Source organism: Macaca nemestrina, chromosome 20 (assembly GCF_043159975.1).
Source record: "Macaca nemestrina isolate mMacNem1 chromosome 20, mMacNem.hap1, whole genome shotgun sequence".
Classification (NCBI taxonomy): domain Eukaryota; kingdom Metazoa; phylum Chordata; class Mammalia; order Primates; family Cercopithecidae; genus Macaca; species Macaca nemestrina.
This window is the reverse complement of record NC_092144.1, coordinates 13279648-13294416: the sequence shown is the minus strand read 5'-3', so window position 1 is coordinate 13294416 and position 14769 is coordinate 13279648. Positions and strand designations below refer to the sequence as shown.

The following is a 14769-nucleotide window of genomic DNA, read 5'->3' as shown; positions in this document are numbered from 1 at the left end:
GCCTGCACGGTGGATGGTGCATTTGACCTTGGACAGATCACGTCCTTGCTTCTGGTCTCTGTTGCCTTGTCTGAAAATGGGTTATAAAAGCTCTTACTGTCAGCTGGGCGCAGTTGCTCACGCCTGTAATCCCAGCACTTTGAAAGACCGAGGCGGGCGGATCACTTGAAGCCAGGAGTTCAAGAGCAGCCTGGCCAACATGGCAAAACCCCATCTCTACTAAAACCACAAAAATTAGCTGGGCATGGTGGAGGGTGCCTGTAGTCCTAGCTACTCAGTGGGCTGAGGCAGGAGAATCACTTGAACCAGGAGGTGGAGATTTCAGTGAGCCAAGATTGCGCCACTGCATTCCAGCCTGGGTGACTGTGAGACCCTGTCTCAAAAAAAAAAAAAAAAAAAAATGAAAAGCTCTTAACGTCAGCCGGGCACAGTGGCTCACGCCTATAATTTCAGCACTTAGGGAGACAGAAGCAGGTGGACATGCTTGAGTCCAAGAGTTCGAGACCAGCCTGGGCAATATAGCGAGACCCCCATCTCTACTAAAAATACAAAAATTAGCCGGACATGGTGGTGCATACCTGTAGTCCCAGCTATTTGGGAGGCTGAGGCAGGATAATTGCTTGAACCCCAGGGGACAGAGGTTGCAGTGAGCTAAGATCATGCTACTGCACTCCAGCCTGGGTGACAGAGCGACACCCTGTCTCAAAATACAAAAAAGCTCTTACTCTCTCTGGCTGTCCAGAGTCTAACATAACACCTAGCGTGCCAGAAGCAACACTAGCGTGTGCAGTGATAACTCCTTGCCCGTGGCCCTTCAGTGCTGCCGGGGGTTGGATAAACCCCTCTAAATCCACAAGAAAAATGCGCCTGGGACCTTGGCTCCTTGGCAGTGGAGGAAGGGCAGGTACATGTCCACCCCCAGCCCCACCTCGGCCTCTGGAGCTGCTGGGGGTAAACCAGGTCACATGGAGGGGATGGGATGGATGGCGTCCCAGCTGGGGTGAGGGTCTTCTAGCCAGCACCTCTTGGGGACACTTGCCTCTACCCCCAGCACCCCTGCTAATCACTTAGCAAGATGTGCATGAAATTTGACCTGTGCCTGCCCGATAGCGTCTCCGGGTACCAACCTCCCTCCTCAGCCCGTAGCGCTGCCCCAGCCCCGCGAAGGCCCTGCTCTGCTGGGGAGGGGCGTGTTTTCCCAAGAGGGCAGGCAGGCTCTCCACATCCACCGGGGGGATTAGCGCCCCAAGGTTGTTGGTATAAAGCCACCTGCACACCCTGCTGTTCTATAGAGGCGGGCAAGGAGCAAAGAGGAGCAGGCAGGCCCCCCTGGACGGACAGACGGACAGGGGGCGGGTGGGGCGGTGGGGGACGAGCACCATGTTCTATGATTGCCTCTTCTCAGCTGCCTGTCAGCGTGAGTACCTGCCTCCCCGACTCCAAGCCCCTTGTGGTCCCCACCCCACTGAGGACAGAGGGTCGGGGAGGGAGGACTTGGCCACAGGCTAGCAAGACCTTCCAGGGACCGCTCCTCCGAGCAGCTTCCACTCCTGGGAAGTCAGGGGTCATCCCAGAGAATGTGGCCCCAGCGCCTCGGTCCTTCCAGCACTGCCAGGACCCTGGAGTGGACAGTCAGTTCCCTGCCTATCCACAAGTCCCGTCTGCTGGGAAGGGCCCAGCCTTCCGGGTCTTGAGCATCATAGCTCTTCAGTCACCCTATCTGGTCTGGCTTCAGGATTAGGAAAGCTGATGAGGGCTGCTTCCAGGTATTAAGGATCCTCGGTCCTGCAGGCCCCAGCCCACTCTGCCACGTGGGCCCCTGATGGGTGCAGTCAGGGCTGGCTGGGGGTAAGCAGGGCTTGGAGGGGCCTGACCTTGCTGGGGGTTGGCTTCAGGCTGCATCTTCCCCTCCAGGTGGGCTCAGGCTTAGGCTGGGGGTGGGGACAGCAGGCAGAGCTGACCTGGTGGCCCCTCCCCACAGAAGGTGCCATGCGGGCCAGCGAGACGGTGTCGGAGGCCAGCCCCGGCTCCACTGCCAGCCAGACCGGTGTTCCTACTCAGGTGGTTCAGCAGGTGCAGGGCACCCAGCAGGTAGGATGTGGCCCTCCCAGGGGGTGGGGGAGGGCCTGTGAGGGGGGCAGTGCAGGTTGCGGCCTTGGGGGCCTCGCCTCCCCTCCCTGCTTCCTGCTGGAGCCATCTGCTCACCTGTTCTTATCAAGATGTGCACAGCAGCCGCCCGCCACCCAGCCGCACCAGGCCTCCCTGGGGGAAGCGGCAGCTCAGCTCCTCCTGCCTTGTCTCCACAGCGGCTGCTGGTCCAGACGAGCGTGCAGGCCAAGCCGGGCCACGTGTCGCCCCTCCAGCTGACCAACATCCAAGTGCCCCAGCAGGTAAGGCTGGTGTACCTGGCCCCCACCCTGGAAGGCTCCCTCAGGGTGGAGGACCAACCCCTGTGGCAAACCAGGATCTGTCCTCACCAGGATCGGAGGAAGACGCCCCATCCAGGGGCTGCCCTACCTCCTGGCTCTGGGCAGTCCACCTCCCCAGGGTGAGACATCAGGCAGGGGCCATCGGGGACAGAGGAGCTGCAGGAGCCATCTCAGGAGAGAGAATAGGATGTATAGTTGGGAAGGTGGTTTACGGGTCCAGCCTGGTGTCCTGAAGCAGAGAACCCAAGGCCAGGTTTCGAGTCAGGAGTCCATAGCCAGCACAGGGTGGTCTGTGCCCCAGAAGGCTGCACATGAGGTGCCAGGCTCACCCGTTTCTGAATGATCAGCACAGAACTGGACAAAGTGCTGTCGGGTTTTGCAATGGCTCGGTCTCGGCTCGCTGCAACCTCTGCCTCCCAGGTTCAAGCAATTCTCATGCCTCAGCCTCCTGAGTAGCTGGGATTACAGGCATGCGTCTCCATGCCCCACTAATTTCTGTATTATTAGTAGAAACGAGATTTCACCATGTTGGTCAGGCTGGTCTCGAACTCCTGATCTCAGGTGATCCGCCTGCCTCGGCCTCCCAAAGTGCTGGGATTACAGATGTGAGCCACCGCACCCAGCCTAGTACTGTTGGGTTTTAAGGATGACAGCACATTCCACATGGCCTGACAACAACTCCGGCTCTGCCACTTCCTGGCTCTAGGACCTCAGATAAGCGCCTTTGCCGTCCTGAGCCTTGGTGTCACCCTCTGCGAAGCGGGGGCAGTAGCTGAACTTCATCAGGGCTGTCAGGGCGATTCTGTGAGCTAACAGGCGTGAAGCACTTAGAATGTCGCCTGGCACTGCGCAGATGCTCGGTGCTGTCATCAGTGATCTGCCCTCCCTCTCCCTCCCTGGCTCCAGGCTCTTCCCACACAGCGTCTGGTGGTGCAGAGCGCAGCCCCAGGCAGCAAAGGTGGCCAGGTCTCCCTGACAGTCCACGGTACCCAGCAGGTGCACTCACCCCCAGAGGTAAGTGGTGGTCCTGTCAGCCGCCCTCCCCCCGATGTCTCCCCAGGTCAGCAATGTATCCCTATAGTATATTTGGGGCTCCCTGCCCCCCGCCAAGCCTACTTGCTCCTCCAAAGTCCTGCTTCCCTCTTCACTCCCAGTGCGACGCCCTTCTTGACCCCAGGTAGGGTGGCTTAGCTGCCCAATTCCTGGATCTGCCAGCTCTGAGCTAAGCGGCCGTGGAGCTCTGCTCTGGGAGAAGGAGGTGATTTCCTGGGTTGAGATGGCCCTGGCAGCTCCAGCTCAGGGAACTGCATTCGAGAAACAAAGCGGGTTCCTCTTCCCTCCGGAGGGTGGGACAGTCTCTTCCAGGAAGCCTCGGACCACAGGGTAGATTCTGGGGACCCCACCACCAATGAGGGTGTTGAAGCCAGGCTGTGGATGCTGTCTGCATCAGGAGCTTGGGGGCAGATGGCTGGCCCGGCCGCTTTCTCCTGTGAGACTCTGGGCAGGCCTCTGAGCTTTGTTTGGTTTTTGAGACAGAATCTCGCTCTGTCCCCCAGTCTGGAGTGCAGTGGCGCAATCTCAGCTCACTGCAACCTCCAGCTCCTAGGTTCAAGCGATTCTCCTGCCTCAGCCTCCTCAGTAGCTGGGATTACAGGCGTGCGCCACCACGCCCGGCTAATTTTTGTATTTTTAGTAGAGACGGGGTTTCACCATGTTGGCCAGGCTGGTCTTGAACTCCTGACCTCAGGTGATCTGCCCACCTCGGCCTCCCAAAGTGCTGGGATTACAGGTGTGAGCCACCACACCCAGCCCCTTTGAGCCTTCTGAGCCCCCAGTTTTCTCTGTGTCAAACAACTAATGGTATCAACTACCCCTCAGCTTGCGGTGGGCATTACAGCCTGAGGCACAGCGGAGCTCAGAGCAAACACAGTGCTCCATGGCCAGCCTGCCTGGGCTCAGCCCTGCGCCTCACCGCCTACAGCCGTGTGACCTGGGGCTTGTCCCTTCCCCTCTGCCCCTCCATTGGGAAGTGGGAGTGCCGTGAGATTCCAATGAGTACATTCAGAGCACTCAGTGCAGTGTCTGGTGGGAGTTGGCCCAGTATCACACCAGAGGCTGCTGTCATTGCTATAACCTTTGAGGATCAGCCCCTGGAGAGCGTCAGAGGTGCCGGGGGCACCACCCACCATCAGCCAACCTTGCTGGGGAGGGTTAAACCCCCATCGTTGCCAGGAGTTTACTGGGGCCCTTGCAGGGAGTAGGCATTTGGATGCATGGGACGCAGTCAGTTAGCAGCCTGGGTGGTTGGGATAGGTCCCCACAGGCTGCCACCCTCCCCAGACAGCTCTCCTGAGAAGGGTGTGTGTGAGGGCCCGGGTGTCCCAGAGGGAGTGCGAATCCACCCCAGAGAGGATGCGAACGCACCCCAGCGGCACTCCTGTGTCTCCTTCCCTTACAGCAGTCGCCGGTGCAGGCCAACAGCTCTTCCAGCAAGACGGCTGGGGCCCCCACGGGCACGGTGCCACAGCAGCTGCAGGTCCACGGCGTCCAGCAGAGTGTCCCCGTCACCCAAGAGGTGCCAGGCCAAGGCGGGCAGCAGCTCGGGCCAGGGGTACCGGCCAGGCAGCCTCTGCAGCCCCCCATGACTGTGCCTCTGGCCTATTAGAGCCCAGCCCCTGTGGGTCCAGCCCCGGCCTGCCACCCTGGCCTTTGATAAGCATCTCTCCCTGTTTCCAGACTCAGCATCCTGGGGCTGGAGGATGGGGGAGCCGTGGGGAGGAGGAAATTGGACCTCCTGGAAGGAGACTGGGGCATAGTGGGCCAGGGGAACCACTTGGAGAAACCACCTGAGCCTCTTTGGGCCCATTTGCCTGAAGGAAGCCCTGAGGCCACATCCTGGCTCCTTCTGGGCAGGGTTTCAGGGAGGGGACCCAGTGCCCAAATCCACACCCAGCCTCTGCAAGGAGGCAGAGCCCTGAGCCGGCGCAGGTTAAGACACTGGGACTGTGTGCCACCTGGTTGTTACCAACGAAGTTGAGGGGTTCCCAGCCCCTTGAAAACAGATGAAATCCATGGACCCTTTCCCAAGTGTAAACAGAAACCCTGTCCCAGAGAATTCACAGATACTCCCCTGCCTGGCGCTAGAGCCCCCCAAACCTCCAGACCTGGGTCCAGGCCCCAGCTTCTCCACTCAGCACCCTCTTCCACCAGCCTCTGTCCCTGGCTCTGCACCCCTAGGATAATCCCCGCATCCCCACCACAGCACAGAAGAGGGCAGACAGTTGACATGGGGGGCGGGGTGGGGACGAAAGATAACCCAAGGCCTTGCCTGCGGGTTCTTGGCACAGCTTCAGGGGCCTGTAGGGAGAGGGGGCGGAGAGCAGAGACCCCGCAGTTAGTCCCAGGTTCAACTCAGCCCTGCCGCTTCCTGGGAGCCTCACTTTGCCCCTGTGAGTAGGTACCCATTAGTAATGGATCCAGCACCCTCCTTGCTTGGCTGGAAAACGGCAGCCTCTTGCTTACGGCCTGCTGTGAGCTTTACAGAAGGTCGCCCGTGCAGGGGCTGGGTGGGTTGACGGCCATCGTTGCCATGGTCATCTTAACGTTGCCTTTCCCCTCCCAGAGGTCTGTGGTCCAGGCCACTCCACAAGCTCCCAAAGCCGGCCCGGTGCAGCCGCTGACCGTGCAGGGCCTCCAGCCAGTCCACGTGGCTCAAGAGGTGTGTGTCTCCCCCTCCTACCCCAGGGGCAAAGGGGCTGGTCCCGGGCTGGGGCTGGGGAGTGCAGGCCCCTGAGGCCGCAGGGAGGGAAATGCCTCAGTGAGCTGCAGACCCTGCCCTAGATCCTTCCTCTTTCCTGGCCCCCTGGCAGCTCAGGGTCCAGGTTTTGCTAAGAGAGATCTGGATTCAAATCCCGCTTCTTTCTTGCGTGGCCCTGGGTCAGTTCTAACCCCTCTTCGAGACCCCGGGCGGCGGGGATCTTCCCTCGGGTGGCTGCGTGCGCGCTCAGCAACCCGGTGGGTGGAGGCCTGGAGCCCCACCCGCGGCCGCCCCCGTTGACCCCCCAGTGTCTCTGTTTGTCCTCCAGAGCTCAGGCAGTCAGTTTCCCGCTAGGAAGGCAGAGCAGCGAGATCCCCGGCCCACGCCGCCGCCGGAGCCGCCGCCCCGGCCGCCCGCGTGCAGCGGCGAGGCCCCGCAGCTAGGCAGCCCCGAGCCGCCGCCGCCCCATTACGAGCCGGGCGCCGAGCAGTGGGTGGAGCTGGTGGGCGTGCTGCCCCCACACCTGCTCCTGCCGCAGCAGAAAGTGGTCTTCGAGCCACTGCCCCGGCTCCCGGCCCGAGCCAGCCCCGACCAGAGGGTCAGGATCCAGAGAATCCCCCAGGTGCTAGTGTTCGGCACGGCCGCCACGGCCCTCAAAGTAGGTGGCGGACGCACGGGCGGGGGGCAGCGGGCGGGCGGGGGCGGGGGCGCCCGGTCTGGGCCGCCCACCAGGCCCCGCAAGCCCTGTAGACCCCACCTCCGCCCGACGGGTCGGTCTGGGGACCCGCCTCTGACTCCCCACCCAAGCCCAGTCCAGGTCCCAGCTCCGCCCCTGCAGACAAGGGTGGGGGGATGGAGGTTGGGGGACTCAGGCCCCGCCCCTAAGGCCCTGTCAGTGATTCCAGGTTCTGTCCCACCAACCGGGGCCCCAGGCTCCGCCCCTCACATCCTGTGCCCTGTTTCCAGACCCCGCCCCTGAGGCCCTTTCTGTGGCTCCACACTCTGGCTCCAGCGATAGTCTTGCCCCTGTGCCTGGGGTCCAACCTTCACGCCCACTGCAGGACCCTGTCTCGGGTCCCCTCCACTGCCCATCAGGCCCCACCCTTGCTGTCCCCAGTCAAAGCCGAGAGTCCCGGCTTCTCCTCCTGACACAGCTTTTCCTGATCTGATCCCCAGCCCTGGCCTCCTCCAGGGAGGTTTGTTGAGAGTCCGGAAGCCACGCTTGGGGTCCGGGAGCTGGGCGTCAGGGATAGCCTGGGTGGACACCAGCCCTTTAGAGGCAGAACTGTAGGAGCTGGCCCACGCCTGACCCTCCACGTGCCCTTCCTCTGCCCCAGGTGCAGCAGCTCCAGCAGGTGCCCGTCCCACACGTGTACTCCAGCCAGGTGCAGTATGTGGAGGGCGGCGATGCCAGCTATACGGCCAGTGCCATGTAAGTGAAGGGAGAGGGGTGGGTGAGGGAGTCGGGTCTGCCCTGGACCCTCCCCAGGCTCCCAGGACACCAGGCCCCAGTCCCAGCCCCCAGCAGGCCATCTGGCCTTCAAGGCCTCAGGTGACAGACACACAGGTGGGCACTCCCCAGGGGCCGCCACAGTCACGAAAAGTGGCGAAGCAGAGGGACCCTCGAAGGTTGGAAAAGGCACCCTGGCGTAGCTTGGGGCTTGGGAGTCAAATGAGCCTGGTTTTTAACCAAAAAAAAAAATGGCCAGGCGCGGTAGCTCACATCTGTAATCCCAACACTTTGGAAGGCCTAAGTGGGTGGATCACTTGAGGTCAGGAGTTCAAGACTAGCCTGGCCAACATGATGAAACCCTGTCTCTACTAAAAATACAAAAGTTAGCCAGGCGTGGTAGCAGGCACCTGTAACTCAAGCTACTCAGTAGGCTGAGGCAGAAGAATTGATTGAACCCAGGAGGCAGAGGTTGCAGTGACCCGAGATCGTGCCACTGCAACTCCAGCCTGGGCGACACAGCAAGACTCCATCTCAAAAAAAAAAGTAATTTGACTCTCAACCCTGTCCCATAGGGGATGCTGTGACCCGTTTCTTTGTTTCCTTCCAGAGATATTCTAAGAACAGAAACTCTAGCCCTCTACCCATTTTTTTCCTTTTTCTTTTTTTTCTTTTTTTTTTTTTGAGACAGAGTCTTGCTCTGTCGCCCAGGCTGGGGTGCAGTGGCCGGATCTCAGCTCACTGCAAGCTCCGCCTCCCGGGTTTAGACCATTCTCCTGCCTCAGCCTCCCGATTAGCTGGGACTACAGGCGCCCGCCACCTCGCCCGGCTAGTTTTTTGTATTTTTTAGTAGAGACGGGGTTTCACCGTGTTAGCCAGGATGGTCTCGATCTCCTGACCTCGTGATCCGCCCATCTCGGCCTCCCAAAGTGCTGGGATTACAGGCTTGAGCCACCGCGCCCGGCCCTTTTTTTTCTTTTTTTTTTTTTGAGACGGAGTCTTACTCTGTCGCCAGGCTGGAGTGCAGTGGCATGATCTCAGCTCACTGCAACCTCTGCCTCCTGGGTTCAAGCGATTCTCGTGCCTCAGCCTCCCAAGTAGCTGGGATTACAGGCGCACACCATCACACCCAGCTAATTTTTGTATTGTTAGTAGAGATGGGGTTTTACCATGATGGTCAGGCTGGTCTTGAATTCCTGACCTCGTGATCCACCCGCCTCACCTCCCAAAGTGCTGGGATAACAGGCATGAGCCACCACAGTGATCTCTTTTTTTCTCTTTTTTTTGAGACAGGGTCTCACTCTGTCACCCAGGTCAGAGAGAAGTGGTACGATCAGGGCTCACTGCAGCTCACGGGCTCAAGCAGTCCTCTTACCTCAGCCTCCCTAGTAGCTGGGACTACAGGTGTGCACGACCATGCTCAGCTAAATTTTTTATTTTTAGAGAGATAGGGTTTTGCCATGTTGCCCAGGCTCATCTCCTCGAACTCTTGGACTCAAGTGATCCTCCCCTCTTGGCCTCCCTAAGTGCTGGGATTATAGGCATGAGCCACTGTGCCCAGCCTCTACCCGCTTTTTTTGGTCAGAAATAGAGGCAGGACATTCCATCCATACCTTATTTCTTTCCTGGCTCTTCTCCCACGTGTCCTCGTGGATCCTGGTCACCCTCTTAGCTGCTGTGTAATAACCCCTGTACAGATGTAGCAGCCACGATGTCATCAGTCCCCACCCAGTGATGCGTAGGGGGCTTCTTCCCCTCCCTGGGTGCAGCACTAACATTCCTGTGTATGAGCCATGTCAGGCAGGTGCCACATCCTGGCCCCGCTTCAGTCCCAGCTCTGGCTCCTCACTGGGGGTCCTCCATGCCACCTTGCCTCTCCCATCTCCACAGAAATTGCTGCAGTACTAGAGTTACCGTTGGTTTAGTTTCTAGAGGTTTCACTTGGTTTTCTTTGCATTTGCGTGATTTTATTCGTCCCTGCCACATGTTCTTCTGGGGACAACGCTGGGATTGGTTAGCTCATGGATTGACTTAGTCCTAGAGTCATGATGCTGTGACCGACCCCAAGGGGCCTGGTCCAGGCACCTGAATTGTAAGGCTTGGTCCCTGGCGTCCAGCTACCTCACAGTTCCATCCGTTTCTTTCCAGTGCTGCTAATCTTTTCACTGTGCGGTTGAGCCAAGCTGGCAGGGGCCAGACGGGGCATTGCAAAGAGGAGCCTGGTTTCCGAGGGTTCCTGCTCCATCCCTGGTAGCGTCTCTGCTGTCTCTCCTTTGCCTGTCTGAATCCCTCACTCAGTGATCGTAGTGTGTGTGATTGTACCTAGTTCATCGTTGTTATCAGATTTTTCTGCTACAAGAAGTTGTTGGGGGCCACTCCTGCTGTCAACTGCCCACTCCTTCTGTCTCTCTTTCTGAGTGAATTACTGTGAGTTCCCAACCCTTTGCCAGCCCTATCCCCACCCAGACCAAAGCCACAGCCTCTGGGCCTCCATCCCTGGTCCTGTTCTGGGGGACATCCAGAGCCGCACGCATTCATTTATTCAGTCATTCAGCAACCGTCTACTGAAGCAACATTTTTGCAGCACACGTTGCATGCTGGGTGCCCAGGAGTGAGCAGGCTGTGGCCCCCGCCTTGGAGAAGTGGGGGCACTTGCTCAGGTCATGTGCTCTTGGTGTCATTTTGTGTGGTAGACATAGGGCAGGACAGAAAGATCGAGAGCTGGACCTGGTATCTGACAAAGACCATGCTTCCATATCTCCTTCCACTGTCAACTCCCTCTCTTTGTTCACCCACAACCACTCGGGCCTGCATGGCTCCCTCCCCTGCCACCTTCAGAGTTTGAGTCAGGCTGCCTCTTGACTGACCACGCTGTCTTTCTGGATGTTTAATTTTTTTTTTTTTTTTTTTTTGAGATGGAGTTTCCCTCTTGTTGCACAGCTGGAGTGCAATGGTGCAATCTTGGCTCACTGCAACCTCTGCCTTCAGGGTTCAAGCGATTCTCCTGCCTCAGCCTCCTGAGTAGCTGGGATTACAGACGCCCACCACCACACCTGGCTTTTTTGTATTTTTAGTAAAGACAGGATTTCATTATGTTGTCTAGGCTGGTCTCGAACTCCTGACCTCAGGTGATCCACCCACCTTGGCCTCCCAAAGTGCTGGGATTACAGGTATGAGCCACTGTGCCTACCCGCCCCCCTTTTTCTTTTTCTTTTTTTTTTTTTTTTTGAGGTGGAGTTTCACTCTGTCACCCAGGCTGGAATGCAGTGGTATAATCTCAGCTCACTACACCCTCCGCCTCCTGGGTTCAAGTGATCCTCCTGCCTCAGCCTCCTGAGTAGCTGGGACTACAGGTGCCTGCCACCATGCCTGGCTAATTTTTGTATTTTTAGTAGAGATGGTTTCACCATGTTGGCCAGGCTGGTCTCAAACTCCTGACCTCAAGTGATCCACCCGCCTCGTCCTCCCAAAGTGCTGGGATTACAGGTGTGAGCCACTGCACCTGGCCTAATGCTATGTTTTTCATCACTAGTACTTTGAAAGAGTTCAAAGATCAAAACTACGTCCAATGATGTTTAGTGAGATGGTGAGAGGTGCCCCTCGCCTGTCCCCCTCGATGGAGCCCTCCACGCTCACAGATGACAGACATGCATACCACATGCAACGCATTCTTTCCTGTTGTTCGGTCACACGGTCCCCACCCTTCTCTGCCTCTTATCTGCCCTGTGGTAGGTTCTGGAGCTTGTTCTTTCCGGGGACGACGAGCCCTGCCTCCTTCTCTTTCACCCCTGCATAGGATTCCATCATCTTTTTTTTTTTTTTTTTTTTCTGAGACGGAGTCTCGCTCTGTCGCCCAGGCTGGAGTGCAGTGGCCGGATCTCAGCTCACTGCAAGCTCCGCCTCCCAGGTTTATGCCATTCTCCTGCCTCAGCCTCCCGAGTAGCTGGGACTACAGGCGCCCGCCACCTCGCCCGGCTAGTTTTTTGTATTTTTTAGTAGAGATGGGGTTTCACCGTGCTAGCCAGGATGGTCTGGATCTCCTGACCTCGTGATCCGCCCGTCTCGGCCTTCCAAAGTGCTGGGATTACAGGCTTGAGCCACCGCGCCCGGCCCCATCATCTTTTATTTAACAGCCCCTTGAGGTTGAACCCCTGGTGGTTTTTATGCTTGTGACGATTTGCAGCCTCAAGCCTGTGTCACCGGTGCCCATCCCATCACGGGATATCTGAAGGAGAGAGGATTTCCCATCCTGGGATAGGTAGCTTGGCTCAGGGGAAACATATCTGCTTTCCTGATGGTCTCCTCCAATCACAGCGTCGCCTTCTTTAGCCCCACCCCCTTCCTGCTTCACTCACTGGCTGATCACCTTCTGTTATGATCTCTCATTTACCTTTGCACATGGCTTCTTGCCTGTCTCCCCAACTAGACTGTCAACTCCTCCAGGGGCCGGGGCTTTTCATTCTTGTCCATTGCTGTGTCCAAAGTGTGTAAAACAGTGCCTAGCACACAGTAGGTACTCAAAGCACTTGCCAAATTTACTTTTTAATGAAATGTGTAGCATTGCAAGTTCCCTAACCCTTAAGTTTTTTTTTTTTTTTTTTTTTTTTAATTAAAAAGACAGGGTCAGCCAGGTGTGGTTACAGGCATGTGGCTCATGCCTGTAATTCCAGCACTGTGGGAGACTGAGGCGGGCTTATCACTTGAGGTCAGGAGTTCGAGACCAGCCTGGGCAACATGGTGAAACCCCGAATTTACTTAAAAAAAAACCAAAAATTAACCCGGTGTGGTGGTGTGCCCCTGTATTCCCAGCTCCTGGGTAGGCCGAGGCGGGAGGATAACTTGAACCCAGGAGGTGGAGGTTGCAGTGAGCCAAGATTGTGCCACTGCACTCTAGCCTCGGTGACAGAGAGAGACTCTGTCTCAATAAGTAAATAAATAAATAAGATAACAAAAATAAAAAGCCAGGGTCTCACTGTCACCCAGGCTTTGGTGCAGTGGTAGTATGGTTATAGCTCACTATAGCCTTGAACTCCTGGCCTCAAGGGATCCTCCTGCCTCAGCCTCCCAAGTAGCTGGGATTGCAGGTGTGCACCACCACGCCTGGCTAATCTTTATATTTTTTGTAGAAATGGGTTTTCACTATGTGGCCCAGGCTAGTCTTGAACTCCTGGCCTTCAACGATCCTCCTGCCTCTGCTTTCCAAAGTGGTGGGATTACAGGCAGGAGCCACCATGCCCGGCTGAGTTCCCTTACCCTTCTATTTTGATTTCCTAATTTCCGTAGTGGGGAAAGTGACTCCAATGCCAGAGGACTGGCTGCTTTGATGATTACATGAAATACTGCCCATCAGGCACTCAGGATGGTACCCAGTCCATTGTAGGTGAATGCTAGGATCTGCTCCTTGCTGCAGGGGGGCTGCTGCTTCCCCAGTCCCCTCCTGGTACCCCCCTTCCTGCCTAGTCATGCACCTTGGCCCCCCATTTCTCATCCCCCTGACTCTACCCCGGCTTTACCTCTTTCCTAGCCGTTCCAGCACCTACCCCTACCCTGAGACGCCGCTGTACACGCAGACGGCAAGCACCAGCTACTACGAGGCCGCGGGCACGGCCGCCCAGGTCAGCACCCCTGCCACCTCCCAGGCAGTGGCCAGCAGTGGCTCCATGCCCATGTATGTGTCCGGCAGCCAGGTCGTCGCCAGCTCCACCAGCACTGGGGCTGGGGCCAGCAACAGCAGCGGAGGTGGTGGCAGTGGTGGTGGTGGCGGCGGCGGAGGAGGCGGTGGCGGGGGTGGCAGTGGCAGCACCGGAGGCGGCGGCAGCGGAGCAGGCACCTATGTGATCCAAGGTGGCTACATGCTGGGCAGTGCCAGCCAGTCTTACTCCCACACCACCCGTGCCTCACCAGCCACGGTAAGTGCCCCAGCCTGGGCCCCAGAGGAGGCAGGTGGTGGTGGGTGGTGGGCACTAGAAGCCCAGTCCATGACAGTGGTTACCAACCACCGTTAGCAGGAGCCTGTGTGGCCCCCAATGAAGAGCACATATGCAGATGTCCTGGGATTGAATGCTGTGTGGCCTCAGATAAATTACTCAGCCTCTCTGGGCCTCAGTTGATAGGCATGAACTTCTTAAAACAATACTACAGAAGTGTCTATTGTTGGCTGGGTGCTGTGGCTTACACCTGTAATCCCAGGACTTTGGGAGACCGAAATGGGTGGATCACCTGAGGTCAGGAGTTCAAAACCAGCCCAACCGATAATGGTGAAACTCCATCTCTACTAAAAATACAAAAATTAGCCGGGCATGGTAGTATGCACCTGTAATCCCAGCTACTTGGGAGGGTGAGGCACGAGAATTGCTTGAACTTGGGAGGTGGAGGTTGCATTGAGCAGAGACTGCGCCACTGCACTCAAGCCTGGGAGACAGCGAGATTCTGTTTCAAAAAAAAAAAAAAGTGCTGTCTATTCTTTTTCTTTTTTGAGACAGGGTTTTGCTCTGTCGTCCAGGCTGAAGCACAGTGGTGTAATCGTAGCTCACTGCAGCCTCAAACTCCCAGGCTCAAGTGATCCTCGCAAGTAGCTGGGACTATGGGCGTGCACCACCATGTCTGGCTAATTTTTTTGTTTATTTAAGACGGAGTCTTGCTCTGTTGCCAGGCTGAAGTGCGATGGCGCAATCTCAGCTCACTGCAACCTCCACCTCCTGGGTTCAAGCGATTCTCCTGCCCCAGCCTCCCAAGTAGCTGGGACTACAGGCTCGCCACTCTGCTCAGCTAATTTTTGTATTTTTAGTAGAGACGGGGTTTCACCATGTTGGCCAGGATGTTCTCGATCTCCTGACCTCATGATCCACCCTCCTTGGCCTCCCAAAGTGCTGGGATTATAGATGTGAGCCACCACGCCTGGCCGATTTTTAAAATTTTTTTTTGTAGAGACAGGATCTCACTCTGTTGCCTAGGCTGGTCTCGAAATCCTGGCCTCAGGCGATCCTCCCAGCCATCTATTCTGATTAAAATTGATGATAGAGAATAGATAATGAGGGCAGAGAGAAGCCAGCACTGCCATGGGGAGCTTCCTGAACAGGGTTCTTTTCCACCATTGGGAAGGCTGCTGCTGGAACCTCCCTGTGCCTAGAAGA

General features: G+C 57.2%; 1 protein-coding gene across 6 annotated transcripts in view; it reads left to right on the top strand.

The window, feature by feature from the left end:
- LOC105486892 (regulatory factor X1) overlaps positions 1-14769 on the top strand; it is a 47628-nt gene that overhangs the window by 21601 nt on the left and 11258 nt on the right. For 5 of the 6 annotated variants that reach the window (XM_071088228.1, XM_071088227.1, XM_071088229.1 and 2 more), the window contains 8 exons: positions 1982-2091; positions 2307-2390; positions 3336-3443; positions 4888-5004; positions 6052-6147; positions 6515-6844; positions 7524-7618; positions 13161-13545. In XM_071088228.1, coding sequence (XP_070944329.1) covers positions 1990-2091; positions 2307-2390; positions 3336-3443; positions 4888-5004; positions 6052-6147; positions 6515-6844; positions 7524-7618; positions 13161-13545 — 1317 coding nt within the window. In that variant the 5' untranslated portion in view covers positions 1982-1989. The remainder of the gene's footprint in view (positions 1-1981; positions 2092-2306; positions 2391-3335; positions 3444-4887; positions 5005-6051; positions 6148-6514; positions 6845-7523; positions 7619-13160; positions 13546-14769) is intronic. The other variant, XM_071088230.1, reaches the window with a different exon arrangement.